Source organism: Spermophilus citellus (genome assembly GCF_964194105.1).
Source record: "Spermophilus citellus genome assembly, chromosome: 6".
In the NCBI taxonomy this organism is placed as follows: domain Eukaryota; kingdom Metazoa; phylum Chordata; class Mammalia; order Rodentia; family Sciuridae; genus Spermophilus; species Spermophilus citellus.
In genome coordinates, this window is record NC_138187.1 from 126692011 (window position 1) to 126719863 (window position 27853).

The 27853-nt window shown below is 42.8% G+C and overlaps 2 protein-coding genes across 10 annotated transcripts; one reads left to right on the forward strand and one right to left on the reverse strand.

The window, feature by feature from the left end:
- The first annotated feature begins 690 nt into the window (after positions 1-690).
- LOC308652179 (UPF0739 protein C1orf74 homolog) lies at positions 691-23697 on the forward strand. Of its 5 annotated transcripts, none has more exons than XR_014022750.1 (4): positions 692-930; positions 1631-2549; positions 18594-18678; positions 23569-23697. XR_014022750.1 is itself a non-coding variant. In XM_081299938.1 (3 exons), exon 2 carries the CDS (start codon positions 1705-1707, stop codon positions 2512-2514), a length of 810 nt encoding a protein of 269 aa, XP_081156064.1. In that variant the 5' UTR covers positions 691-878; positions 1631-1704; the 3' UTR covers positions 2515-2549; positions 4246-4383. The 5 variants fall into 5 exon arrangements, 3 of the variants coding, with proteins under 3 accessions (XP_081156064.1, XP_081156065.1, XP_081156063.1); XR_014022751.1 differs by lacking the exon at positions 23569-23697 and adding an exon at positions 19018-19831; XM_081299938.1 differs by lacking the exons at positions 18594-18678; positions 23569-23697 and adding an exon at positions 4246-4383 and having other exon boundaries at positions 691-878.
- On the reverse strand, positions 3011-27853 carry TRAF3IP3 (TRAF3 interacting protein 3; the record flags this gene model as incomplete). 5 transcript variants are annotated; one of them, XM_081299926.1, is made up of 15 exons in its annotated part: positions 23437-24169; positions 21032-21179; positions 20822-20885; positions 20287-20311; positions 20027-20056; positions 19838-19933; positions 12701-12772; positions 9730-9870; positions 9362-9499; positions 8429-8564; positions 7770-7832; positions 6639-6695; positions 5243-5379; positions 4264-4377; positions 3011-3261 (listed from the first exon to the last, which is right to left on the reverse strand). In XM_081299926.1, the coding sequence occupies exons 1-15, from the start codon at positions 24004-24006 to the stop codon at positions 3169-3171; spliced, it is 1884 nt and encodes a 627-aa protein (XP_081156052.1). In that variant the 5' UTR covers positions 24007-24169. The 5 variants fall into 5 exon arrangements, with proteins under 5 accessions (XP_081156052.1, XP_081156053.1, XP_081156054.1 ...); XM_081299928.1 differs by lacking the exon at positions 3011-3261 and adding an exon at positions 27535-27853 and having other exon boundaries at positions 4105-4377; positions 23437-23837; XM_081299929.1 differs by lacking the exon at positions 3011-3261 and adding an exon at positions 24900-25210 and having other exon boundaries at positions 4105-4377; positions 23437-23837.

Here is a 27853-nt window from a genome sequence, read left to right on the forward strand (position 1 = left end):
ATTTTTGAAGCCTAGGAATATGCCTAGCACATATTCAGTCAATAGTGACACCTTTACACCCTGCCTAGAAATATCTGCTCCATGGAGCTCGCCTATCAAATTTGACTTAGGGAAATAAAAGTTAAAAAAAAAAAAAAGGTTTCCAGTACCACTCACAGCTAAGGATATTCTGCAAATTTCAGATGACTTGAGACACAATTTATTAGGAAACGTTGATATCCCCAGACACAAAGGGGGTTTATTCTTTTCCACACTTTTTACTGGTGCATTATGGTTGTACACAATGGTGGGATTTCTCGTTTACATATTCGAACATGCACACATATAGCAATATAATTTGGCCAATATTTTTCACCAGTATTTCCGCTTTCTCCCCCGCCGCGGGCTCCCTCTCGGAGATAAGTGCTCGGTGCCCTGTCTGGCTTCCCAGAGCACACCCGGAAGCAAAATAAAGGCAAGGGCTTACAGTCAGTTTAAACAGGTACCTCTATCTTTAGTCCACTTCCGCCCCTCCCCTTTCCTAGAAGATGGGCGGGGTAGCTCCTGCCCGGCCGGAAGTGGCGGCGGCTGAAGGCAGCTCCCACTTCCGCCACTCTGTGGGGCTGCCTTGCCATTGGTTCATTGCGAGGAGCGCCTGCGGACTGGATGCCATCACCAGAAAAGGGAGAAGTGGGCGGGGCTTGAATGGGTGCGCGTGCGCAACAAGTTGTTTTCGCCGGCCTAAAGCGGAGCACGTTGCAAGGGTCCTCCGCGCACTGGCGGGACTTCCAGTGTTGTGGCGGGGCGCGGAGAACTAGCCACCTTCCTGGCTGTGGGCAGGAAACCGGCAGGGGTCCCTGAGCCCGCGAACCTGAAGCGGAAGTGGAAGTGTAACGTTTGTGAGGGAGACAGCTACCTCACTTAACAAGTCTCTGTAGTCTCAGATGTGTGGTGTGTGGGTGGGAGCCCATCTTCCCAGAGTGATTGGATTACTGTCAAAAAGGGAAGGCAGGGTTAGCAAAAGTTAAAACAACCCTCATGCAGTTCTAGCCGATTCCATTTATTTATTTATTTAAATTTACCATTTTCTTTTTAAAAATTTTTATTTATTTTTTTACATGAGCTCTGTTATCATTATTATTATTATTATTATTATTTGCATTACAATTCTTAATATTTTTATGTCAAAGGATGAGGTGGTTGTTACACATTCTAGTGTAATCAGTTGTTCTTGTGAAGAAGAGGGGAAGTTCGCAGCAAAACAGTACATTTGGAATCCAGAGCTCTGTCCCCAAAGGGCAGTTTTGGGTAAAATGTGTTGGAGTTTTGCCGGAGACTCTCTTGCCTTTTCTTAGACTAGAGCTCCTTAAGTTTAGATTTAGAGAATGTAATTGGTAATAAGTACAATTTAGAATAGAAGTCAGAGATAATAGGAATCAAGCTAGAAGGTTTGAAAGACAAATTAGGGACCAAGGGATATTGGGTAGAATTGGTGATCCCATCTTGTCTGCCTTGGCTGAGTCTTCCAAAATAGAGGGAAGGACAAATTACTTTTGGAAAAATCTGTGAAACTTAATGGGAAGGCCCTTGGTAGGTTTCCTGTGTGTGACTGGCTGGTGTTAATAATTCCCTGCTACCACTTTGTTTCCAGGCTCTTCCTCAAGTGTCTGGAGCTGAGATGCGACCCAGGAAGGGAACTCTGGCTAGCTAAGGAGTCAAAGCTTGATGTTACTTCCAGATCTCATGTCAACACTGAGCCCTCAATTACTGGTGGCAGTTGCTCAGCAGACCCTGGGCATGGGAAAGAAAAAGGGTCCACCTGGAGCCATCTGCCTTCACCTGGCTGGAGAAGTGCTGGCTGTGTCCCAGGGGCTGAAACCTGCTGTGCTGTATGATTGCAACGGTGCAGGAGCATTGGCACTCCAGAATTATCTGGAGGAGCTGCAAGGGCTGGGCTTTCTGACTCTGGGACTTCACATTCTTGAAATTGGAGAAAATAACCTCATTGTGAGCCCTGCACATGTATGTCAACACTTGGAACAGGTATTGCTTGGTACCATAGCCTTTGTGGATGTTTCCGGCTCCCAACCTCACCCTTCTATCTGTTTCCTGGACCAGCTTAAGGATTTGAAGGACATCGTGACTGAGATCATCACACATTTGAAGGGGCTGCAGAGGGATCTATCCTTAGGAGTCTCCCACAGCATGCTCCATTCCTCAGACTGGAATCTTTGTACTCTATTTGGGATCCTCCTGGGCTATCCTGTCTCTTATACCTTTCACCTGAACCAAGGAGATGACAACTGCTTAGCCTTGACCCCACTACGGGTGTTCAGTGCTCGGATCTCATGGCTGCTAGGTCAAACCTCAGTCCTGCTCTATTCCTTTAGTGTCCCAGAAATCTTGTTCCCAGCCCTGAGGGACACTCTAAATGTCTGGGAGAAGAACCTCAGAGCCCAATTTAGGACTCAGAATGACTTTGCTGACCTCAGCATCTCCTCTGAGATAGTCACACTGCCGGCTGTGGCCCTCTGACTTTAATTTTTGTCCTCCTATGTGGAAGGCATTCAGTAAGTGCTCATCTCTGGGTTGGGGGTGTCGAATAGTGATCATTTAAAGTGCTGGTTTTAAGTGCCTGGGGACCCTAGAGAAGAATGCTGTATTCAGCTGGCCACATCATGAATGGGAATAGGTAGTGGTGGTGGTGATGCTGCATTAGTAATACATATTGGCCATTTCTATACTAGGAGGTCTTCTTTAGTTAACAGAGGTGTCTGTTCATTTTTCACTGGATAAGAGTTAGAAGGAAAGAGACAGAAGGGGAAAAGAAGGGTTGTAGAGGATAAGCAGTATACCTGTGTGTGGTATCCTACCCTGTGTAGATAGTGTCTTTAGAAAAGGAAGACTGGGTCCTTTCTGTATGTTTCTGTACCTCCAACTAAATTGTCTAAGGGGAGTAGACCAGGATGCTTAAGTGCCACACTTGTAATATGTTATTTAGGAATAAATTGAAGATTCCAGGGAACAGTCTGGTGAGGTAAAGTTTATTTATTTAGGCTAAAAAAATTGAAGTCAGAAATCCCAATTCAGTTGGAGGGTAAACCCAAGCTGTAAAGTACCCAAACCTTCTGTGTTTTTCATTGAGTTGTTTGCTGCTGATTTTTACTCCAGGCAGCTGTCACAAGTTATTCAGATTCTCAGGTTATCTTTGTTGGTCAGGAATACTGCCAGTGCTATAGCAATCACCATCATCAGGATGGGGAGCCACTGACCACATTGCTTCTGTGTGGAGGGAAGGGAGACAGAAGAAAGCAGCCATAAGTCACTTAGAGAAAGTATGGGCAAAAGCACCCCTTCCTATTCTAGCCCAATGGAAGACCTTGGGTTGGTGCTAGAAAAAGCTTTGTACTTCACTGTCTCACTTTCTGTCACCTCTCTTGGGATAAAACCACTTTACTAGTGGTCCCTGGTCCAGGGACCATGTCCAGTAGGGGCCAAACATTTAAATGCTGATGTGAAAAATTCAGGGTGGAAAATAATTCAGCAAAATAATATTATTCTCTTTGTATGCCTTAGTACCTTTGTTGTCCTTCCCTGTCCTTGTCATCATGCTGGCAATAGACTAAAAGAACATCCTTTCATACTTGATTTGAGTTAATGCAGCTTGAAAATCCCTTACCTGAAATACTTAGGACCAGAAGTGTTTCAAATTTTGGAGGTTTCAGATTTAGTAATATTTGCCTAGACTTTACCAGTTGAGCAAATCTCATGAAAAAAAAATCGGAAACACCAAATACTCTAAAATCTGAAACTTTTTGAACATCCTGTCAATGCTCAAAAAGTTTTGTATTCAGAGAATTTCTATTTTTGAACATTCAGCTTAAAAATGCTCAGCCTATAGCAAATCTTTCCCTCAGGCCTTAAGAGTTCCACAGAAATTGGACTTGGATGCATGAATCAGTGTTTCATGACTGCTGTACTTTCAGCATGGACTAAATCAAGCAGAATAGGCAGAGTATTCAGAGCATTTCTGATTTTGAACATTCAGCTTAGGGATGCTCAGCCTATAGCAAATCTTCCCCTCAGCCCTCAAGAATTCCATGCAATTGGACTTATGTACATGAGTCAGTGTTTCATGACTGCTATACTTTCAGCATGGACAAAATCAAGCAGAATAGACAGGATGGCTAGATATTGACATGTGCTGGCAAATTTTATCTGTAAGACTTGGCTAAAAAAGAAATCATCCCACCACCATTTGTACAGGAGGATGGACCCTCTTACTCTGGGAGGTGGCTGCTGGCTGTGGTTCAGCTCTTCTCGACAGTGCTGCAGCTTACGCATGCAGGAGAGGTACTCGTCACTGAGGTTGTCTAACTCCGAATGCAGTTCTCTGCACTGGGGAGAATATCATCGGAGTCATCATCATCAATTCTATCTTGAGACAGAACCCAGGAAGGGGAGACTGTCCTGAGTAAGGTACTCCTTCATTCATTTTGAATGAACTATTCTTCCTTCCCAACCTTCCTCAGAAATTTTAGTTTGTACTGTCTCACTTGTTTTTCTCTTGAATGTGTTCCTTTAAAAAAATTGATTGTACTGAATATATTACACTTTATATATTGTAAATAGTTTTATGTGACCAACCGTGTATGTACAAGTGCTTTGTAAATGGGGAGATCCAAAAATGAAATTCTTAAAGCACAAAAGACTTCAAAGTATTATAAGTTTCTTTTCTGGGAGCTGATTGCTAATGTGTGCTTTTAGGGATATATATGTATATCCATATGTATATATACATATATATGTATGTATGTATGTATTTAGGAAAGCTTTTGCTATTGAAAAGATGCTGTGTAAGGCTTTAAGATATTCAGCGTGAGAAAAAGTTTGGGAAGTTAATATGTTTATCAAATGTGGGTTGAGGGTGTAGCATAGTAGTAGAGTGCTTGCCTATCATTCAAGAGGCCCTGAGTTTGATCTCTAGCATTGCAACACACACAAACCCCCCAAAAATATGTTTATCAGATATGTTTTAGTTTGACTTTCTGAAAGGTAACTGTTTAAACCTTAAGTAGGGAATAAATAAGGAAAGGAAAATATTGACAGGTCAGTACAAAAGCAGACATTTTATATGGGCAATGGAAGACCTATGGACATCCAATCACAATTTAAACACAATTTAATCCCTGCTGTCTGGCTGTTCCTAGCAGTTTTCTGTGCCACACATAGATGAGCTCATGATTCTAGGTTAACGGCTCACCTCTTTTTCCTTGGCCTGGAATTGCAAAGTCGTCTTCTGCAGCTGGTCTCTGAGATCCCAGTCTTTCTCCTTCCCTGCACTCTCAGGCTCCACTTCATTGTGGGAGGGCTTTGCACTACACACAGGCAAAGCCTCATCTAAAAAAGCAGCCAGATTCTCAGTGATAGGCCCATACCTATGAGGAAGGATCCTGTCACTGAGTAAGACTCCTAGGAGTAGGGGAAGGGGAGGGAACAAGAAAGGCCTGACCTTTGGCTAGACTGAATGAAATGGAGTTCTCTGGCTTAAAGAACTCCTGATGGAACCCTGCTTAGCCTGAATGACACCTGGAATTTGAGCCCCTTGAGAGCAAGATTGGCATCTTACTTTACTTTGTATCCCCAGACCTGTCTGATATTTTTTAGTGAATACTTATTAATTTAATTTTTTTGTTGTATGCCACATGTTTTAATTTGTGAGGCAGGTTTTCTTTTCCCTTACATCCTCATTTCAAAGTCCTGAAAATGACAGTCATATCCTAGAATTTATCTAGTGTGGTTAAAGATGGGTTTTCAGCCACCTTGCAGTCTTGTGTGGATACCAGGGATTGAACTCAGAGGCACTTGACCACTGAGCCGCATCCCCAGCCCTATTTTGTATTTTATTTAGAGATAGGGTCTCGCTGAGTTGCTTCGCCATTGCTGAGGCTGGCTTTGAACTCATGATCCTCCTGCCTCAGCCTCCCAAGCTGCTGGGATTACAGGCATGCGCCACCTGCTCCGCACCTTGCAGTCTTAGCTTTGGTGAAAAGAGCACTGGACTAGAAGTCAGAATTTCTTGATTATCTTAGCTCCGTCCTTGATTTGTGTGACCAGGGGCCTTTATTTTCTTATTCATACTCTGTGGGCATAATGGTTTCTGCCTTTCATATTATACCCAGTGATTATGAGGAGAAAACAAAAAGCTATGTGTTATGGATAAGTGAGGAGCTATTATCCCCATGTATACATGATGAATTCTTTTCAGGAAGCTTAATCAGCAGACTAGTGCGAGATGACTCTTGCATGCTACGTGATTTGGGGCTGGGGAGTTGGATGTGATTTGGAAAATTAAGTGTGTAAGAATTGACATGAAATCCTGAGTTCAAAGTCAATTTATTAAAATCTTCAACATAGACATGTTTTCAGAGAAAGTAGAAATTATTTTTCACAGCGTGTATACCTCTCCGGAGAGGAGGCTAACTAGTTAAAGTGTCCTCAGGGCCAGTGATCAGTCCTTAAAAGACTCCCTTCTGTCCCTGACTCAACAGACTCCCAGAACTGAGTGGGACTCCAAGAGATCATATAGTCCATCCCCCTGCCTCTAGCAGGCAAGGAAAGAGCAATATCTTAGAATTTGTGGTAGTAAATTTGCTGACCTTTCTTTAAGAGTTTCTCCTGTTCTTGAAGCTGTAAGGATTGATTCTGAAGCAGACCTGTTGGAAAACACAAGAAACTTGTCTGTGCTACTGCAAAGAGCCTCTTTACAGACCTTTGCTTAGAACCTAGTTAATAATGTGCCTTTCTGTTATGAATTGAATTCTGTGCTCCCAAATATATATGTTGAAATCCTAACCCCCAGTACCTCGGAATGTAACCATCCTTGGAGATAGAGTACAGGTAAAAATAAGATTGGTAAGGTAGGCCAAGTAACTGATCGAGTAACTGATGTTGTAAAAAGAGGAAATTTGGACAAAAGGAAGCTTTTGGTCATCTTCAAGCCAAAGAAAGAGGCCTGGAATAGATCTTTCCAACACAGCCCTCAGAAGGAACCAACTCTACTGACTCTTGATTTTGGATGTCTAGCTTCTGAACCGTGAGACAATATTTTTCTTTAGTTTAGGTCACTCAGTCTGTGGTACTTTGTTACAATTTTATCATCCTTTTCTACTGTGTCTTTGTCTTCCAGGTCTCTGCTTAAATATTATCTCAGAATTAAAAGTCTCCCAGATGGCCTTACATACAATAGTGACTATTTTCCCTTTAGCCTGCTCCCGCCTCTATAGCAGTTATTGTAATTTGATGTACATTCAATTTTTTCATGCACTGAACTACACTTGTTTGTAGACCTTTTTTAGAATATAAGAGAAGGAGCTGTAAGTTTTGTTTGTTATTGTATCCTCACATTTAGTATGGATCATAAGTGGTTGATTTTTGGAACCATTCCTAGGGAGATTTAAGTGGCACATTCATATACATAATAAGTTAGACTACATAAGAAAAGAACTATACTAGAAAACCCAGTGCTTTTAATAATCCATAATTATGGTAAAAATGCAAGTGGTTGTCATTGGCATGTAAGGAGAAAAGGAGAAAAAAAGAGTAGAGCCTGACAATTTGTGAAAAGCTATGTAAGTGACTCCACGGAACAAGAAGTAGGTATAGAATGTACAGAGATAGGAGGATATGCCAGAGACTGGGCCCCTAGATCTTCCTCTGAATGAGTGTTGTGGAGCAGGACCCCAAGGAACACCAAAAAGCTTTCTTGAGAATCCAGAAACGAAACTTACTCTGCAACTGCTGTATTCTGGTCATCAGGGCAATTTTTTCTTCCTCTGACCTCTTTAGTTTATCTGAAAGTGAAACAGTACAAACCAAAATAGAAGAACCCAGCTTAAAGAACAGAATACCTGACTATGGAAAGGAATAATTCATGCTGACTTGTCTATGCATCTGATAACTGTCAAATGGAATTTGCCCTGTCTTCTGATTGTCCTCAGTTCTGAAAAGGTAGACCAGGTACCTCATCAACAACCAGGGGTATGCATCAACAGTGTTGAGTTGGACTAAGGACTCTATACATTATCTGGTCCTTTTAGCAGACACGGGCTAACTTGGAGACCTTCATTCTGCCTTGTATTTGAACTGACCTTTCCTTTTCAGATTAGGAATGTGGTTCTGACACTTGTGACTAATATAGGAATGGCTGTCATTTGGCCCAGAGGATGGGCTGGAGAGAAAAGAGCTCATGCAATAAGATCCTCTAGTGTAGTAAAATGAATTTCCATCTTGGATGATTAAAGTAGTCCTGCCTTTCCCTCAAGGTAAAATGAAATCATAAGGCCAAGCAAACAAATGAAGGCTGAGGCTTTTTCTCCTCGCAGCTTCCTTTCTCTAAGCTCACTCAGCCATGGTTCCTGTGCTCCTGAGGCCTCTAAGAATAGAGTACCTTGAAGGTCCTGGGTATCTGAGTTGCACAGATCTCTGTCCCCTTGCAGGCGTTCAATCTTGGCCTGCAGTTCCTGGTGCTCATTCTCCAGAAGTCGCAGGGCTTGGTTCATCTGTGAGTCTCTACTATCTGCTCCCTGAAAGGAGGAGGGAAGGGCCAATATAGAAGCAGGTCCCATGGAAGAGGAAAATTACTGAAAATTATAGAATTTTAGAGGTAGAGGAGTATTAGGGTAATGGAAAAACATGGAAGTGTGTGTGAGCCACATCCCCAGCCCTACTTTGCATTGTATTTAGAGACAGGATCTCACTGAGTTGCTTAGCACCTCCCATTGCTGAGGCTGTCTTTGAACTCGCCATCCTCCTGCCTCAGCCTCCTGAGATATTGGGATTAAAGGCATGCCCCACTGTGCCCGGCCATTCCTCACATTTTTAACAGTGATTAGACTTCTTGTATTCACAAGGAACATATCTTAACACTTTCATAAATCTCAAAATTAAGTCATAGCAAGTCATATCTTTTCTAGATATTTTCACTTTCTTTTTACTTATCATTCTAGACCTATCAAGTTTGTTTTGAGGATGGTAGAACAATTTCTTTTTCATGAAGAATTAGGTTTAAGAAACTCAAACATCTTCTTAAGAATTGCCTTGTAGTTGACAGGAAGATAAGAACAACAGAGGTTGAGATGTGCATTTGGATAGTGTCATTCCAGTTGAGCACTTAGTACATTTGCATGAATAGTGTAGGTATTCTTACTAAACTCAAAACTAACTCAGAACTCAAACAGTGAGTCTGGTACTAAGTGGGTAGTGACTGAGGAACTGAAAGCTAGATGCTCTGAGCTGCCCTTGGAGTCCCCAAGCTGGGAGCAACTTTTCTCACTACTACCCGCCTCCACCTTCCTGCTTTTCTTACCCCCAGTGCCTGTACCTGTAGTTTAGACTGAAGCACATGAAGTTGGCTCTCCAGCTCTCTGTGTTGGGTCCCGAGGGCCCTCCAGTCCTCTTTTAGAGACTCATATTGGTTTCTCCACTCTTCACATTTCTGCTCTGCCAGAGCCAGGGACCGCTGAGGGAGATCAGAGAGGAGGGGGTTTCAGTAGAAGCCTCCCGCACCAAGGCAACAGCTTGGTGGAAAGGTTGCAAAAGCACATTGTACCCCCTCAATTGTGTATTGTAGATTAATAAATTCTAGGTGTATTTATGAGGAGAAGGTTCCAGGAATTTGTGTATCTGGGCCCCTTGCTTCGTAGAGCTGCCCCCCGATTCCTAGTCCCAAGAACTGTGCAGCATCCCCACCTGTGTGCTCTGCAGTTGCTGCTCTGCACTCATTTTCTCTTCCAGCACTTTTTGTAGTGATTCTTTGGCCTTCTGCTCATAACTGTTTTTCTGGTCTTCCATCTGCATTAGCACCTTCTTCATTCCCCAAGGGGAGTATTTCTGTAAATTTGATGAAGTTCAACAGTTATACATTGAGCTTCTATGTGCCAAATACTGAGCTGGGATACAGAAATGAAAATTTGGTCTTTCCCTTAAGGTGGAGACACTAATGATTTGGTTGGAGCTGAGCACAGAGTCAACTTAGGTGATCTGAGAGGTGAGTGCCATAGGATTTCTGTTCATTGTACCCTAGGCCTTATGCAGGCTTTTGGAAACCAACATGTCCAAACAGAACTCCTATTTCTTTCTTTTTTTTTTTTTTTTTTAAATATCTTTCATTGTTGATAGACGTTTATTTTATTTATTTATAGGCAGTGGTGAGAATGGAACCCTGTGCCTCACACATGCCAGGGAAGTGTACTACCGCTGAGCCACAGCCCTAGGCCTAACTTTTATTTCTTTACCAGCTCTTTTCTCCTGAGTTTCCTAGCTCAGTGATCAATATCCTACCTACCCACTCTCCCAAACTCTAAACCAGGGAGTCCTCTTTAATTTTTCTCTTTCTGCCAGGAATTATTTGGTCTTTGAACCTTTTTTTTTTTTTTTTTTAAAGAGAGAGTGAGAGAGGAGAGAGAGAGAGAGAGAATTTTTAATATTTATCCTTCAGTTCTCGGCGGACACAACATCTTCGTTGGCACGTGGTGCTGAGGATCGAACCCGGGCCACACGCATGCCAGGCGAGCGCGCTACCGCTTGAGCCACATCCCCAGCCCTGGTCTTTGAACCTTGTCAAGTCAACTTCCTGAACAGTTCATACCTGTCTCTTCTATATTCCTACTGTTAACTTTCATAATTCAGATTCTAATAATTCTATTAAATGGGTTAATGTAATACTTTCCCTATCTCCAAGTCTTGCCCTTCAGAACTTTTTTAGTGGATTCTTTTTAATACACATGTCTGATCATGGTACTTGTGTAAATCTCTTAGTGGATCCTTGATCTCCTAATGATCAGGTCCAAACTCCTTGACTTGCATACTTCCAATCCAGACTTTCCCTCCGTGCTATCTCTGCCCAAAGGAAACTGCTTACAGATCTCCTGAGCATTGCTTTTTTGGCCTTTGCCATTTCCCAGATAGGTTCTTTTGGCTGGAGCCTCCTTACCCATCTTTTTTTCCTGGCTAAACTCACTCACACTCAAGATTTAGTCCAAGTATCATCAGTTCTGATGATAAATCTTCACTAACCATACACCATTCTCCAACTCCAGGTAGCTTTTCTTAATGTTTACATAGTATTCTCTGTATGCCTTCATTATTTCAATTCATCAATTCATCTTTCTTCCTTACTGGATTGTAAATATCCTTAAAAGCAAGGTACATATTACTATTTCTTTAAAAAAATCTTTATGGCTTCTGATCTGAGAAATCCAGAGTAGACTCAATTAATGCTTTTAAAATTAGTGAATTTAGATATTGAAATTATTCCTGGCTTCAAGATCAACAACAAGGCATAAGAACAGGGGCTGGGATTATGGCTCAGTGGTAGAGTGCTTGCCAAGCACGTGCAAGGCACTGGGTTTGATCCTTAGCACCACGTATAAATAAATAAGATTAAATATATTGTGTCCATCTACAACTAAAAATATATTTAAAAAGACATAAGGACAGATTTGTAAATTCACTGGAGGTGAGTTCCCTTCATTTCTGTGTGCTATGATTTGGTGGAAGACAGGCAGCTTTCATTGTCAATTCTGGACTACTCATGGGAGAAACAGAAGTCCAGATAATGAAAATTTAGGGATCAATATGAATCATTTCCATTTACCTTTGGAAATGTCTGAAAATTTGGGCTTATATATGAATAGGTCTTATGTCTTTGGAATTTTTATTTAAAATAGGTCTTAATATTTTTGGAATTTTTGTTTCATATATGGGGGATGTTCCAGTTATTGAACTTATCATACTGGTGACTGGCTAGCTTCAACCCCATTGAAAATGAATAGGCTTGCATTCTGGGTTATATGTCAGACTCTTGGGAGCTTGATTGGCATTATTTAGTTTAGAAGAACCTAACAAAGCAGGCCAGTTTGAAGAAAACAAAATTTGTGGACCAGAAAACCTATGAACTATATAAACTCTATTCTGGAAGACTCCAACTATACAGCCAAGACTACCTTACCAAATTCTAAATCAGGCCAAATTGGGCTGGGGTTGTAGATCAGTGGTATATATTTGCCTAGCCTGTGTGAGGTACTGGGTTCAAACCTTAGCACCAAATAAATAAATAAACAAATAAACAAAGACATTGTGTCCATTCACAACTAAAAATATTTTTTAAAAAGGGATTAGGCCAAATCAAGAGATTGCTATCTCTGCCCAAAGGAAACTGCTTACAGATCTCCTGAGCATTGCTTTGGATAATAATGTCACAGAAAAGCCAAGAGTCACATTCTTACTTTCTTGCAGAGGTTATTACTAGAAGAAAGTTGGTCCTGGAATGAAAATAATTTTATGAAACTTCTTTATAACATGCAACTCATCTGTTCAAAGATTGGGACCTGTGAAGGTTAGCTGGGGTGTTGTGATTATTTTTTACTGAGCCTCTCCCTACAGTTTTAGGTATTTTCAAGGTTCCTCTGGAGCTAACAATAGAGCTGATATTCCTTTACAGGATGTAAAAGGAAAGATACTGGGAGAAAGGTGCAGATAGTGATATGGCAAATTGGTACCAAGTATGGTACTAACGTGAAAATGGTCAAGCCAGAACTGGGTAAAAATAGGTATGTTAATCGCTATTTGGTAACATTTCTGGAAAACAGGATTGAGGTTCAAGCATTCTTCTCATTTAATTCTAGATTCATGAGCTGGAAGTATCATTCAGAATGCTTACCTGGGTACAGGTATAGAGTTGGTTTTCCAAGGACCTTAGTTTGCCCTTCAGTTTGTCCTCATTAAGCTGTCCCTGAAGCAAATAGGAAGAGGAGTTAATAAACTGGGGCCAAAATATAGTCTGCAAAGAGATTAACTCAATATTTCTAGCCCACTGCTCAACACATAGTCAGCACTCAAACATTTATGGAACTGAGTTCTTTTAGGAGGTTTGGGCGGAGCACAGATGACAAAGGAATGGGGTAGAAAAGGATTTTCTTTGGGAGGCTAAGGCAAGAGGATTGAAAGTTGGAGGTTAGCCTCAGGAACTCAGTGAAATCCTGTCTCAAAATAAAAAATAAAAAAGTCTAGAGATGTAGCTAAGTGATAGCCCCTGGATTCAATCTCCAATATGGAAATAAATTTTAAAATAAAAATAAAAAGAAGGAGAAGTAAAAGATCTTCTTCTCTTTCTCTGGGTTAGGACAGGATGCATCAAACTGGTTCCCCAAATCCTCTTTTACCTTGAGGTTCACCATCAAATGGTCTTAGGGTATTATAGTAGGGGGCCACTGGAGGGAATATTTCTAAGCTGTCCTTCCTTTCTTCCATTACCTCCTACCTCATCTCAGTTTTGTACCTGGACTTTACTCATAAAGTATAGGCCAGTAAGGCTAGAGGAGGAATTTTTATTCTTTTCCTTATTCCCCCAAATTTATATGTTTAAGTTCTAACCCTAAGTACCTCAGAAGGTGACCATATTTGCAGACAGAATCTTTGAAGAAGTCATCAAGTCAAAATGAGGTCATTAGTTGGGCCCTAATCCAACATGACTGGTATCTTTATAAAAAGAGATCAGGACACCAAGATATACCCAGGAAGATAATGTGAAGACAGAGTGAAGATGGCTATCTGCAACTGAGGAGAAAGGCCACAGTAGAAACAACTCTGGGGACACCTTGATCTCAGACAAGTCTCCAGAACTGCAAGAAAATGAATTTCTGTTGTTGAAACCATCCAGGCTGTAGTATTTTGTTATAGCATCCTTGAAATACAATCATTCGTTAGTGTCCACTGGGGATTGGTTTCATATTTCCTCCTCCCTCTGGGATGCCAAAATCCACGGATAGTCAAGTCCCTTATGTAAAATGGTGTAATATTTTCATATAACTTGTGCAATCCTCCCATATACTTAAAATCATCTCTAGATTGCTTATAATGTAAAAGCTATGTAAATAGTTATTACTGCTGTATTGTTTGGGGAATACTGACAAGAAAGACAAGAAAAAGTTTCTGGATTTTTTTTTTCAATTAGTTTTGATCTGAGGTCAGTTGAATCTGAGGACATGGAAGCTGCAAATAGGTAGAGCTGGCTGTACTAATGCACTCTCTATAGCATACACGTACACACATACCTATGACTCAGAATGAGAGATTCTTTAAGAAAGCAAGAAATGGAGGGAGAGAGATTAAAACAGGATGGGGGCAGGGCAAGGTACGAGTACTTCCCAGAAAGTCACATTCTATTTCTTGACAAGCTGGGTCGGTCTTATGGCGTTTATTTATGTATTTGTTTATTTACTTATCTCCCTCTCCCTGTCCTGTCTATCTCCCTCTGCCTCTGCCTCTGCCTCTTCCTCTGCCTCTGCCTCTGTCTCTCCCTCTCCTTCTCTGTCTCTCTTTCTTTTTGGTGGTGATAGAAATTGAACCCAGGGCCTTCTGCATACAAGGCATCTAATGGCACTTTGGACATTCCAAGGGGGATTCTGATCTCAAGGCTGGGAGTGGAGAAAAGTGGGCAGAAAGGGCCATTCTGTTTTTCAGTTTGTTAGCATTTTAGCAGAGTAGTTAATGATTTCCTTGTTGCTTTGTTGGCTTGTGACTTTTTTTCCAGGTTGCAGTTTTGTTCTTCTAGACTTGAGTTTTAGTTCAGGTATATCTGTCCAGGGGGGTGGGGAGTACCATCAGTGATGGCAAGTTTTCCAGAGAAAGGATCATGGGCCTCTTCAGAAGTAACAGGTTTCCATATTCTTTTTCTGATTTTTTCCATCCACGCCTTGGGGGACACTTGGGGGGTCTTCAAATTCCACTTCTCTTCAGGTCTAGGATGCTGTGGTCCATTTCAATTAGACAGCTTGGATGTTTCTCTGGAAACCTCATAGTGTTTCCAGTTTATAATGGTCTAGGGCCCAAGACAGGATCTCTGTTATGAGGTCTGCCACCCTGGATGAGTGTCAGGGTGCCTTGGGGGAGGCAGGAAGTGGTATCTCACAGCTCCTGTTTTGATCTTGTTTGGCTGATTCTTCTAACCATTGGGGCCAGGGGGTGCCCCCACCCTTTCTGCTTCCTGTGTTACTCAGCTGGGCCTTGCAAAAGCATAAAACATTGCCAAAAATAATTTTTTAAAGTGCCTCCTGCTATTAATGTTTTTCCCAATGTCTCATGAGAGAGAGAGCCAAGAGTCAGGGATTTGGCATCTACAATAACCACAGGGCTTTGGGACAGATAAAAGAGATGGATGAACACTTCTACTCTTTGGGTCTTGGAGTAACTGGTAAAATAGCCTCATTCCCCAAAGTGGCCTGTGCATTGAAAATCCACAGGCCCTGAAATCAACTGTCCGCATACCCTACTCTCCTGTTTAAGATCTTCTAACTCTGTGCATTTTTATTGCCTATCCTCTTACTCTGTAGAATGTCACCAAACACACCAAGTTTAAGGATTACCTTTGATAGTTTGGAAAGAAAACAGGCCCAAGGCAGTATTCCTAAAATTTCCAGTCTCCTCTTCTTTTTGGGTAGTTCCTTTCTCCCAGTCCCACAGTATGGCTTTAAATCAATATTTTGTCTCTTGCAACTGTTTTTGCATTTTAGCCCAACACCAAATTACTTTTCCATTCATGTTGCAATACAAAACAATTCATGAGAGCCCCTTCAGTGGGGATGAAGGGCCACCCAAGTCCAGGGCTTGACCAAAATCTCTTGTCTACAATTCTGCCTTCCCAGACTCCCCAAGGCAGGCAGGAAAGTTGCAGCCAAGTTGTTGCAAATGGACCATGTAAGTTTCTTGGTCTGAGCCCCAGTTCTCCTCACGTTGAAGCCCAGTATTACAGTATGTGGGAAGAAGCATTTCTTACAGGCCCATTGCTGACCTGGGCTCAAAGGGCACAGTTACCTGCCTGCCTCCCCCCCCCCCCCAGTAGAAAAGGGAGCAAGGTAGAGGCCATACACACCTGGTGCTGGTCTGAGGGCTTCTGCTTCTGCTTGTGCTTGGTTTTCCCCTGCCTCTGATCTGTTCCTCAGAAACAACACCACCTCACCACAGAAGTACCAGCCCACGTTCATCTGTCTGCTTTAGCAGAGCTCATTTGGGGCTTGTAGCCAATCCCCTGCTGTGCTGTCATCTTAAGATCTTAAGATCTTGATTCCACTTTGTGATGTCTTTCTTTTTCTTTTTCTTCTTCTTCTTCTTTTTTTTTTTTTTTGGTATCAGGGATTGAACCTGGGGTACTTAACCACATCCACAACGCTTTTATTTTTTATTTTGAGATGGGGTCTTGCTAAGTTGCTTAGGGATTTGCTAAGTTAATTATGACTTTGCTAAGTTACTGGGGACTGGCTTTGAACTGGTGATCTTCTTGCCTCAGCTTCCCGAGAGGCTGGGATTACAGACAGGCATGTGCCACCACACTTGGCTAACCTTGCAGATCTTTTATTATTTTTGTTTTATTTCTGATACAGGGGATTGAGCCCTGGGGCACTTTACCACTGAGTTACATCCCAGTTCTTTAATTTTTTTTAAATTTTGAGATTGGGTCTTGCTAAATGCTGAGGCTCTTGCTAAATTGATGAGACTAGCCTTGAACTTGTGATCCTCTTGCCTCAGCCTCCCACATTGCTGGAATTCCAGACATGCACCACTGCTCTGGGTTCCATTTTGCAGATCTTAAAATGCAAGAGTTCCCTGCTTTCATTTTTTTATATTTCCCAAAGTTGAACTTTCTCTACTGGCTGATCTGCTTCTGCTCTCAAGGTTTGGACCCAGCTCAGTGTTCTCAGCTACACTTCGAGACTGTGGTATCCCAAAGGCTCAGAATCAGCTTGGAGGTGGAGGCAGACAAAGGTGCTGATTCTTAGGGTCCTAATAGAGAATTTTCTGTGAGCTTCTCTGCATGTGAAGTTGGAGATTCAAATCACGGAGGCCAAATGGAAAAAAATAAAGTGTGTACTGGGCTGGATGTCAGAGTCCCAGTTCTGGACACATTCATCCAATTATTTTCCTCAAATACTAGACTGGTACTATCCTTTCACTGAAGTTGAAGCTGTCATGGGATGGATAGAGAACTGAATTATCTTGTTTTTGGGAAAGCAAAAGCCTTCAATTGAACAGCCCAAGACTGTTTTTCTTAAAAACAGGAAGCTTCAGGCTTGGGGGTGGGGACGGAGAGGAGAAGGTGAAGATTGGGAGGGGTGGGAAGAGGAAAGGAGAAAACCACAGCCAAAGGAACTTCTGCTCTTGGGCTGTAGCAAGGAGTAAAAGTCCCCCCTAGGAGTCTATGTCAGAAATGTTTCTTAATGTATCTTCCCCATTCCCATCAAACTTTCTCTAATTCAAACTCTTAAGTGTGACTTACCTGTGCTTTTACAAATCTCCATCCCCACCACCCACATCCAGAGCCAGGTCCTTGTCAGATAATCTGTTGAACACAGAACTTATCATTCACTTTCAATTCAGTTCCACAGATAGAGATGAAGTTCCTTCTAAGTTTGGATAGACACTGTTCGGTGTAGGACTTTAAACCCAAATAAGATATAGTTACATTGCTATCCTGCTTCTCGCCTGTAACAGTATTTCTCAAACTAGCGGTAGTAGGCATTTTCATAGATCTCTGAGATAACACACAGAGACATGCAGCCTGAATCTAGATATGTATATATCTTTCCTTTAAAAAGGGGTCCATACATAATATTGTTCAACAGTAATAATTCTAGAAACCTGCTTAAGGTCCTTTCTTTGGTACTGCTCTGATATTATCCCTTCATTTTAGCCACACCCAATGCTCTTCCATCCCTTTATCTTTTTTTAAAAAATACTTTTTAGCTGTCGATGTACCTTTATTTTTTATTTATTTATATGTGGTGCTGAGGATCAAACCCGGTGCCTCACACATGCTAGGCAAGTGCTCTGCCACTGAGCCACAACCCCAGCCCCTGATTCCTTTATCTTATGCACCCTTCTTCTTTCTGCTTTTTCCCTATCTGCACTCTATTCTGTACTGGTGAACTCCTACTCATCCATTAGGACTCAGCCGAGCTATTCTTTTTGCTGTGTGGGAAATTTATTCTGATAGAATAATTATTTTTTCCTCTGTATCATGTTGTAAATACTGCTATTGCAGCCTAGTCACACTATTTTGGAGTTACTTATTATGTTTGCCTCTTCCTGGCTAGACTCTGAGCTCCTTAAGAGCAAGGACTTGACTTCTTTTGTTCCTGAAACCCAGAGCCCAGCACAGAGTAGGAACTTATCAAATGTCTGTTGCACAAATGAGTGAGATGATCTTAATTTAGGTCAGCACTGGAAACCACCTGGCACGCACAGCTGTCTGCCCCAGGCTCCTATTCTGCAATGAAAATTATTTCCTTAGCAAGCAGGAGCTCTGGTCACAGACTCCCAGATCCTGGTTTGATGAGTGACATGAGGAGGAAGGGCTGAGCTTAGGAAGTATTTTGTATCACTGCAAACTTCTTAGCTATGTCCTACACCCTCCTGATATTTTCCTCTGTGGAGATGAAAGCCATCTTCCTGGTAGGGCGAGGTTCCTGGAGGCTTGTGAGGGCTCCTTTCTGTCTCACTGTCCATAGTGTTTTATACTCTGGTGACATTGAACTCTTTATTATTCCCTCAATATACAGATTTCAGAATGAAGTCGGAGAACCATGGAATCTTTGAGATCCTTTCAAGGGATGAGCAAGGGATCTTTTCCAATGAAATGTCTGTGTGAGTCTGAATATTTTCCATATACTTCAATTAAAGAATGTATTCCAACAAATTGAATTTAGAAGCAAATAAGAAAATTTAGCTGTCTTTTGTTCAGCTAGACATTAAAAGGGTTTACAAAAGTGTAAAGCAATGCCACTCTTTGTTTTTTGAAAACATGTTTTTTAAATAAAGAATCTGTAGTTTAAGTTAGCATGCAATGGTTTACTATTATTATTTTAAAATTAATATTTTAAAATATATTTCATTTTTTTGAGGTACTGGGGTTGAATTCAGAGATATTCTACCACTGAGCTACATTGCCAACCAATTTTTTTTTTTTTTTTAATTTCCATACAGGGTCTTGCTAAGTTGCTGAAATTGGCCTGGAACTTGTGATCCTTCTGCCTTAGTCTCCCAAGTCTCTGGGATTACAGCATGTGCCATTGTGCCTGGCTATTTCTCATATCTTTGTATTGTTTATGCATTTGCCTCTCATAGAAAACCATGAGCTTTCTAAAAGCAGGAGCCTTGCCTAAAGAATCTTAGGATGTCCACTGCTAGTCCAGTCCTCACTAGGAAAAACATGATCTATGAATATCTGTAGAATGAATGGATTAAAATTAGAGGCCAGAACTTTAGTTCCAGTTCTGTTACTAACTAGCTGTGTGACTTTGGACAAATCACTTGGCCTCTCTGAGACCCAATTTCCTCATGGAAAAATAAGATTAAGCTAGATCATCTCGAAGGTCCCATCCCATTCTGACATTCATGTCTATGCTGAGTAGTGGGTGCAGGCTGGCTTGAATGAATATTTGTGTGGATCCCCTATAAAAACCGTTTGATATTTACCATATTCAGTAATACAAGCTATACTGGGAACTTCCTTATGTTCTTCCTACAAATTAAAAAAATGGACCTTCTTGCTATTTTTGGTCCCAAGTCTTCCCAGTGAATATAGCAGCATGACCTTCAGTTGAAGACCTATATCATTAATTACTGTGACCTGCTTGACTTCTAGGTCTGAATACTATATCCTCCACTTTCTGCCTTTTCTTAGTTTACTCCTGAACAGTGAGACCATTCCTTCTTTTGCAGGATGATTTGGAAAGAAAAATGAGATGGGCTCACGTAGATGCCCACATGAACTCTTTCAAAACAAGGATTTTTATTCCCTTACCTTCCAAGAGCTGTCAGAGGCCCGAATCAGGGTAGACAGCAGGTCTTGGAGAATCACCATTTTCTGCTTTAGGACCAGTTCCCTTTGTAGGGCCTCCTGGGGTCAGGGGCAAAAATGCACGAAATAAGATTAACCAGGAGAGAGAGTAGTAGATGGAGAAGCTTAGCAGAGAGGTCACATGCCACTTACTTTGAGGTACTCAGAAAGTTGGATGATTTCCTGGAGAGAAAGAAAAAGAAAGTCCCTTGAAACCATGAATCATAGAACCAAAATCTGGGCTGGCTTGTGTGGAGCTAACCTCTTCTTCACTGGGTCTCACAGAGGCCCACTATGTCTATGCTCATTACTCCATTGCCAACCTCCACCCCTCTCAGTTTATCATGGAATACCAGAGTGTCAGAACTTAGATACCATCTGATTCAACCCCTTCAAGATGAGGATGTGCTTACCTTATCCAGAACTGCGACTCCATAACTGAGAAGAGAAGGGGAAAAAAAAAATGACAATGGACCAAAGAAGCAAGTCAGGAGGCAGTGAGTTGATTCCTTCTGGGCTCCCTTCCGAAGAGCCAACAGAGCAGGGAAAGGTCCCTTCTTCTTTTTTTTTTTTTATACTGGGAATTCAACCCAAGAGCACTTAACCACTGAGCCACATCCCCAGCCCTTTTTAAATTTTCATTTAGAGACAGGGTCTCGCTGAGTTGCTTAGGGCCTCCCTGAGTTGCTGAGGCTGGCTTTGAACTCACAATCCTCCTGCCTCAGCCTCCTAAGGTGTTGTGGCCCTTCTTTTTAAATTAAGGTAGACATGGATATTTGTTGTGTTCTTTCTTCACTTTACCGGGTGAAGGTATTCAAGTAAAGTTTAGAAGAGAAGAGAAAATGAAATTTGATGGGGGCCAGCATATCTCTCTTTCTCTCTCTCTCTGTTTGCTGTGTGCCACGTGATGATACAATGAGAAGGGCCAGGAACATGAAAGGAACTCACCTGGTTTGCTGACTGGCATCATTCTTAATTATTGGCTGTGCCTCTTCTGTCTTTGTCTGAGTACCTGAGAGATGGAAGAGAAGGTGATTGAGAATCCACTGGGAGGAAGTGAAGGAAGTGGGGAGGGAAAAGGATTTTTCACTGCTGATGACCTGAACTGCTGTGGCAGAATTCTGTGCTCTGTCATTGAGTGAGGGAGCTTTGTCTTACCACGATGGTGTTTGTGAGGTTTCTTGATGGGAGAGTCTTGTGGTGGAAAGGCCCTTGCCTGTGAGGAGTGGTGGTCAGCCCCAACCCTCTGGACACTTGAGAGAGGGTGATGTGGGGTTGGAAAGACATTGGTGTTGGTCCCTGTCACCTGAAAAACAAGTAAAGGCTGCTGAAAACCACTTTTTAGAGCTTCTTAGGAAAAGATTCTCCAGATGATTGTAGAAAGAGGAGCCAATGATCGTGTCTGTTGTAGACTGAAGGTGACCTAAAATTCATGTTGAAATTCTATTTCCTAATGTGCTGGTATTAGGAGGTGGAGTTTTGGGGAGATAATTATGGATAGTAGCCTCTCCAGGAAAGGCAAATGGGGAGCTGCAATTGTCTCTAACCAATCATTGGTTTCAGCCATTTACAACAGCCAGTGTGGTGATGTGGAAAGAGAACTGGACTGAATGGGGAGGGAGACATGTGGGTTCAGATCCTGCCTTTTCTACACATCAGTGTCCTGTCTATATAGTGAGTTTCTTTTTCTTTTTTTTTTTTTTAAAGAGAGAGTGAGAGAGGGGAGAGAGAGAGAGAGAGAGAGAGAGAGAGAGAGAATTTTTTTAATATTTATTTTTTAGTTCTCGGCGGACACAACATCTTTGTTGGTATGTGGTGCTGAGGATTGAACCCGGGCCGCACGCATGCCAGGCGAGCGCGCTACCGCTTGAGCCACATCCCCAGCCCTATATAGTGAGTTTCTAGAGATGGATTTCTTCCTGTGAGTCATAGCTGTGGAATTGCTGAGGTGTGAAGGGAAGGTAAAGTTGGGAGTTGAAGGAAGGAGTGCAGCAGTTGTAGTCACAATTTAGTCTCCTATTTTTGTATTTATTTTTCCTCAAAACTAAAAAAGTTGATATTGATAGTAAAACACAAAAAGGACAAGATGCTGGGTGAGGTGGTTCACACATGTAGTCCCAGCTACTTGGGAGGCTGAGGTGGAAGGATCACTGAGCCTAAGAGTTTGAGACCAGCTTGGGCAACATAGGGAGATCCTGTCTCAAAAAGTACTCCTCAAAACGAAAACAAAACCAAGCAAACCACAGCAGTATAAAACAAAAAGAGCTAAGAAAAGTCATGTAACTAATTCAATCTCAATAAAACATTTAAAAATTGATAGGTGGAGGTAGAATTCTTTTTTTTTTTTTTTTTTTTTTTTGGTGCTGGGGATTGAAACCAGAGCCACTGAGCCACATCCCCAGCCTTTTTTATTTTTCATTTTGAGACAGGGTCTTGCTAAGTTGCTTAGGGCCTCACTAAGTCACTGAGGCTGGTTTTGAACTTGCAATCCTCCTGCCTCAGTCTCCCAAGTTGCTGGGATTACAGGCATGTGCTGCTACATCCAGCCTTAGAGGTGGAATTCTATAGATAATTGTATTTTCTGTTCTCATATTTTTCTTCCCCCAAAGTATTCAGAAACCTTCTTGACTTAGAAAAGGTAGTTGTTTCTCTTTGGCAACTGGGCTTTAGAATCATTTCTCTGAATAGCACCTCCAGTTGAGCATAACAAATCCACTATTAAGAAATCCCGACAGAGCACCTACTCGGGCATGGCACCATGCCAGGCATTTCCAGGAAACACAGTGGACCCGTTCCTCCTATCAATGTGTGCACAACATAGGTAGGAAGACAGAGATGGTTTGATGGCTGAGGTCATCTCAACAGACCCTGATTTTTTGCCAGCACTGCTCTTTTCTGGGACAGAGGAATGGACTCTCTATGAGTTATGTAATCGTTGAGGATTTATAACCTCTCAGACCCACAGACAGCAGAGGTGGCCTGGAGAAGCTAGAGAAGGCTTCCTGGACTAGATGAGTGAGGCCTTAGTTTAGTGAATTTAGTAGACTTGTCATGTTGCAAGAGAAAAAGATGAGTTGGGCAAAAGCCTCACAGAATAGAGGATGTGTGTGTGTGGTGTGTGTGTGTGTGTGTGTGTGTGTGTGTGTGTGTGTGTGTTTTGGGAGAGGGTATCAAGAGGACAGGCGTGGGTATCTGGCATATAGTAGGCATTCAGGGAATCTCTGATGAAAAAAATGGACGAATAAATGCTGTAAGGTAGCTGTAGAAAATATGTATAGATTCCACGTATGTGGAAGATAAGTACAGATTGCTGAAATTTGAACTGATACTATAGGTAATGGCTATGAAATTGTCTTAAAATTTATTTTCTCTCTCCTCAAAGGCAAATGTGAAACAAAAAAGAGCTAAATGTGAAACAAAAGCACTAAAACTAAATCTCTGAATGAGTAAGTGGCTAATGGAGACTTGACTTTATGACTAGAGAAGAAGGGATTTAGTTTAAATCCCACCCCTTGGTATGACCCCTACCCCGACAAAGCAGTGTGTCCCTGGACATGGCCCACCTGCTGTCCTGGAAAAGAGATCCTGTTAGCAGACAAGGCCTCCTTGAGGACAGCTGCCTGGCCTTTCTTGCTGGAGGGAACTTGCTCCCTGGCCCAGGGACGCTGAGCCTGGCCTTTCTCTTCCACTTCCAGGTTCCTCCTCCTGAAGAACTGCAGTTGTCGAGCTCTCTGGAGCTGCTCTCTGTGCTGAGTCCTTAGTGCCTTCCCCACCTGGCGGCAAGTAGTCACGTTGGGGCGACAGCGGCGACTTTCACGGGTCTCCTGTCGGCGCTCACACTTGGCCTCATAGCTCTCAGCCCACCGGGCCAAGGCAGGGGAGGGCCTGGGGTCTGGGCTGATCATGATGACCTCTGAAGCACCTGTTGTGCTTGGCTTCCAGTTCCTTGAATAGCTGCCTGGATCTGCCAAATGCCAAGAGGGAGGAGCCAGAAGATGGGCAGAAAAATGACTATCTTCCCAAATCAGGGGGCAGAAATAGCACAGGGCTCTATCCTGTGGGTTGAAAACTGAGGATGAAGTGGTTTCCCACTGGGAGTCAGGATTCCTGTGCTTAATCCTTAAGGAACTCATAAAAATCTAACAAAAGCAATTTCCTGCTTCTAGCCTGTGTCCCACCTCTGTAAAGTGCACTGCCCCCTTCTTCCTTGACTAAACATCTCACTATTCTCTAAGTCAGAGGAACCTTCTAAACAATTGATAAAAATCATAATAAATTGATAGCCTCTTCAATAGCAGGTGTGTTTATTTTCTAGACTTTTAGAGAAATTAATTTCCCCTTCTTTCCTACTAATCTAAAAGGATAGTGGGCATCTGGGCCTAAGTTGTTACTAAAATAGAATGATACTTCTCCTGACCTGGAGGGATAAAAATGCCCCCTCAGGAAGTGATCAGGCCTGGGACTGACACCCACTGCTCCCATCTTAGCCCTTAGCAACCAACTTGTGGGCCCAGACCTTGTGTGTTTTAGGAGGGAAGCCTACCCTAACTCCTCCATCATGACATCCTGATGTTGTTCTTTCTACTGGCGTCTACTACCCCATGGCCAGGTCTGGGCCCTGACTCTCAGGTGCAGATCAAGTCAAATCAGTATTGGCTGAGCATCTCCACATGCCCAGTATCGACCCACTTCAGAGCATCTGAATTAACATCTCTTGGAGATGAGAGTTACCACTCTTTTTAGGGTCACCTCCCTTTCAGGGTTGTCTGTTGTCAAGTTTGCTTTCCTAAGCCCGGATGCAGGTTGTGCCTTCTAAACCAGTAAGCACATGGATTATACCTCATAAAGCTCCTCTAAACAACAGAGAAATAAAACAAACATGCAAAAGCAGTAACCCAAAGTCCCCAGGGAACAAGAGGCCACCTTTGATATCCCTCCACATGGCCTTGCCTGCTGTCCACATAGTACCCAAACCCTAATCCCCTCTTCCTTCCTGTGCCTCTCTATCCTACTCTCCTCTACCTACCTTCTGTAAATTTGTTTATTCTCCTAGAAATCGCTGGTAGCTTTGTTGAGTTGGGAGTGGAATTGGATGAGCTGGTTTCTGAGCATCAAAAATTCTGTGCCCTGCCCCCTCTGCTCCCTGGAGTCAGACCAGGCACTGATGAAGGAAGAGGTACTCCCCCTCACAGCTGCTGCCTCTTCTCTCCGACTCATGACTTCATTACCCATGGCCCTGGGAACATAGTTCCTGGGTGGGTCAGAGGAGAGGATCTCAGCTTCACCAGCCAGTAGGCATTTGCCAGCTTTGGCCCTTTGGGTTTATTTATAAGCCAAACAGACTCAACAGGTAGCAGCTTCTCTGCTCCTTTGTTGGGACTTCACTGCCCATCCCGGCTCAGTCTGGAGTTCTGCAGGTTTTGTTTCTCTTTCTCTGATCACAGCACTCATTCCCAGGGGACATGGGTGGAGCATTATCACTCTCTGGAGGGGTATTATGTAGCCATGCCTTGGGTACTCTCAAATGCCTGACTTGAGGGCTGGAGGGGCACACTCTGGCCTTGGGCACTGCTGACCCTAAGAAGAATTGTGAGGTTGTCAATATTTATCCTCTATATATCATCTTTGAATGGCTTTTTTCCTCCCTCCTACCCCATGGATGTCCCTAGACATCCCACCTGTTACTCTGTTTATTTAAAAACTTAGTAAAAGGAGCTGGGGTTGTAGCTCAGTGGTAGAATGCTTGCCTAGCATGTATGAGGTACTGAGTTTGATCATCAGCACCACATAAAAATAAAAAATAAAATAAAGGCATGGTGTCCATCTACAACTAAACAAAAAACAAAACAAAACAAAAAAACTCCAAAGGATCAGAGAGGCCCATTTCATGTTAAGTTATAAATGGCATGATGGATTTGAAATTATGTGTTCACAAATTCCATGTCCAGAACGTACACTTGTGGCATCCGGAAGTCATAGCCCCTGGTTATTGTGCCATCCATGGTGGAGGAGACTTTTGCTCTGTGGTGTGACTCTGTGGACTCATGTCCTAGCTCCATTATTGTCTACCTCTGTGTATTTTTAGACAAGGTATTAAATGTCCCTAAGCCTCAGTCTCCTTATTTATAAAATGGGGTTAAAACCTATCTGGAAAGATTATAAGAATTAAATGGCAAAATGTACATCATGTGCCTGGTATATGGCATACAATAAATGTTAGGTTTCTATATTAATAAACATAGTTATTATTATCCTTATGTTGGTGTTGAATACTGAAGATTTGGTGCTGTGAGAGAGGTCCCAGGCTAAAGTACTCCCAGGGCTAAGAATGCTTGATCTCTTTTTCTAATTCCCCCAACCCTTTCTCTCACTAAAGAAACATATTGTTTTCCAGATGGAGGGGGTAAAAAAATCACCTTTATTTCTCTAATCTTTGTTTGGGGTTGGGCTACAAGGAAAAAGGACTTCTCTGTGGTCCCAACATAACCACCATCTCAATTAGGCCAAGCAGAATGGCAAAGAAGAGATGGGGGTGAGGAACTGGTATCCGGCCTACCTGCACTACACTATTAAAATGTGGGGTGTGAGGTCCTTCTCTATTTAGCCTCAAGTTACCTTCAGCTTTGCCGTGGAGATAATTTATCCAGTGTTGAAAATTCCCCTACCTTTGCCTATTAAGAGGAAAAGGCTGTTGGGGAGAAGATGGACCTGAGATGAGGTCCCTCTGGCTGCTTCACCTAGGTCCACAGAGCCATGACTGCTCCATTCTGCAACCTCAAGGCCAGATATTGGGATTTATTACTCAAGAGGGGAATTGAGGTAGAAATGGCCCCTTAGAGAAAGGAGGATCCCTATATCCCCAGGCCCCCACATCTGGTAGAATTTGGAGTGACTTGGTGAGTGGAGATATATCTGACCATACTGATTTTCTTAAGAAGAAACCATGTGGGATGGCTGATGAATTGGAATAGGCTATAGACACAAAAGGAACTGATCCTTAAAGAGTTCAGAGAAAGGTTATAAGGCCACTGCTCAGGCTTTCTGGCAGCCTAACAGGGCCCAGTTGTAGATAGGAGGAAGGGGTGGTGCTGGCTGGGGGAGGTTTTCCTCACTGCAATAGGGAGAAACCAGGGTGCTGCTCTGTACTTTATTGTGGCTTGTCATTGCCTTTCCAAGTTCCTGCTCTTCTTCCTGGCCATGTGTACAATAGAGACAATGGATAGCTACCTGCATGGGTCTGGCCTTCCTCATCCAGAGCTCTCAATGTGAGCTGAGGGAGAGGGTCCTGTCCCCAAGTTACTGGAAAAGTAGCTTCACGTGAAAGGACCCCTGCTTTGAAGGGAACTATAAAAGGTCAGTTAATTCATGCTGCCATCATAGTAACCTAAACTCCAAGCCATGTGTGACCTACTTCTAATCTAATGGATGGAGCAAGGGAGTCATGGGAGCTGTATCCCTGTGCCTGGCCGGGGCCTCAGGAATCCCATGCAAGATGCTTTCTTGGTTACCTCAACCCTCAATACTCTTAAACTACACCACCCACTCCTATGTTTCCCTCCCTTCTATTTTTCCAAACAAGCTTGGATGGTGGAGTGCCTTCTGCCCCACCCCAAAGTCAAAGGTCCCAAACCTGACCCCCAAACACCCTTTTGTGCAGTTACCTCTGGGTCCCAGGCTCCAGGCTAAGCATCTCAGGAAAACATTCCAGTTCTTGGACAGATCTTGGTTCAGGTCTCAGGTGGAGCACGGCAGTGACTGGGTAAAGTGCAAGTTGTCAATCCATGTTTCTGGGCTCCCTTAGCATTTCCCTTCTTGGTACTGTCTTTCTTTTTGCACAGCAGCCTCACTGAAACAGGAAACAGACAAAGCCACAATGCTCGCAAACCCCAGTTCCTCTGCTCTCCTTGCAATCTGAGTGGGCCCCTGAGCCCTGGGGCCTCCAGGGCTGGGCTGAGGAGCTCCTCCCATCAGAGGGCACCC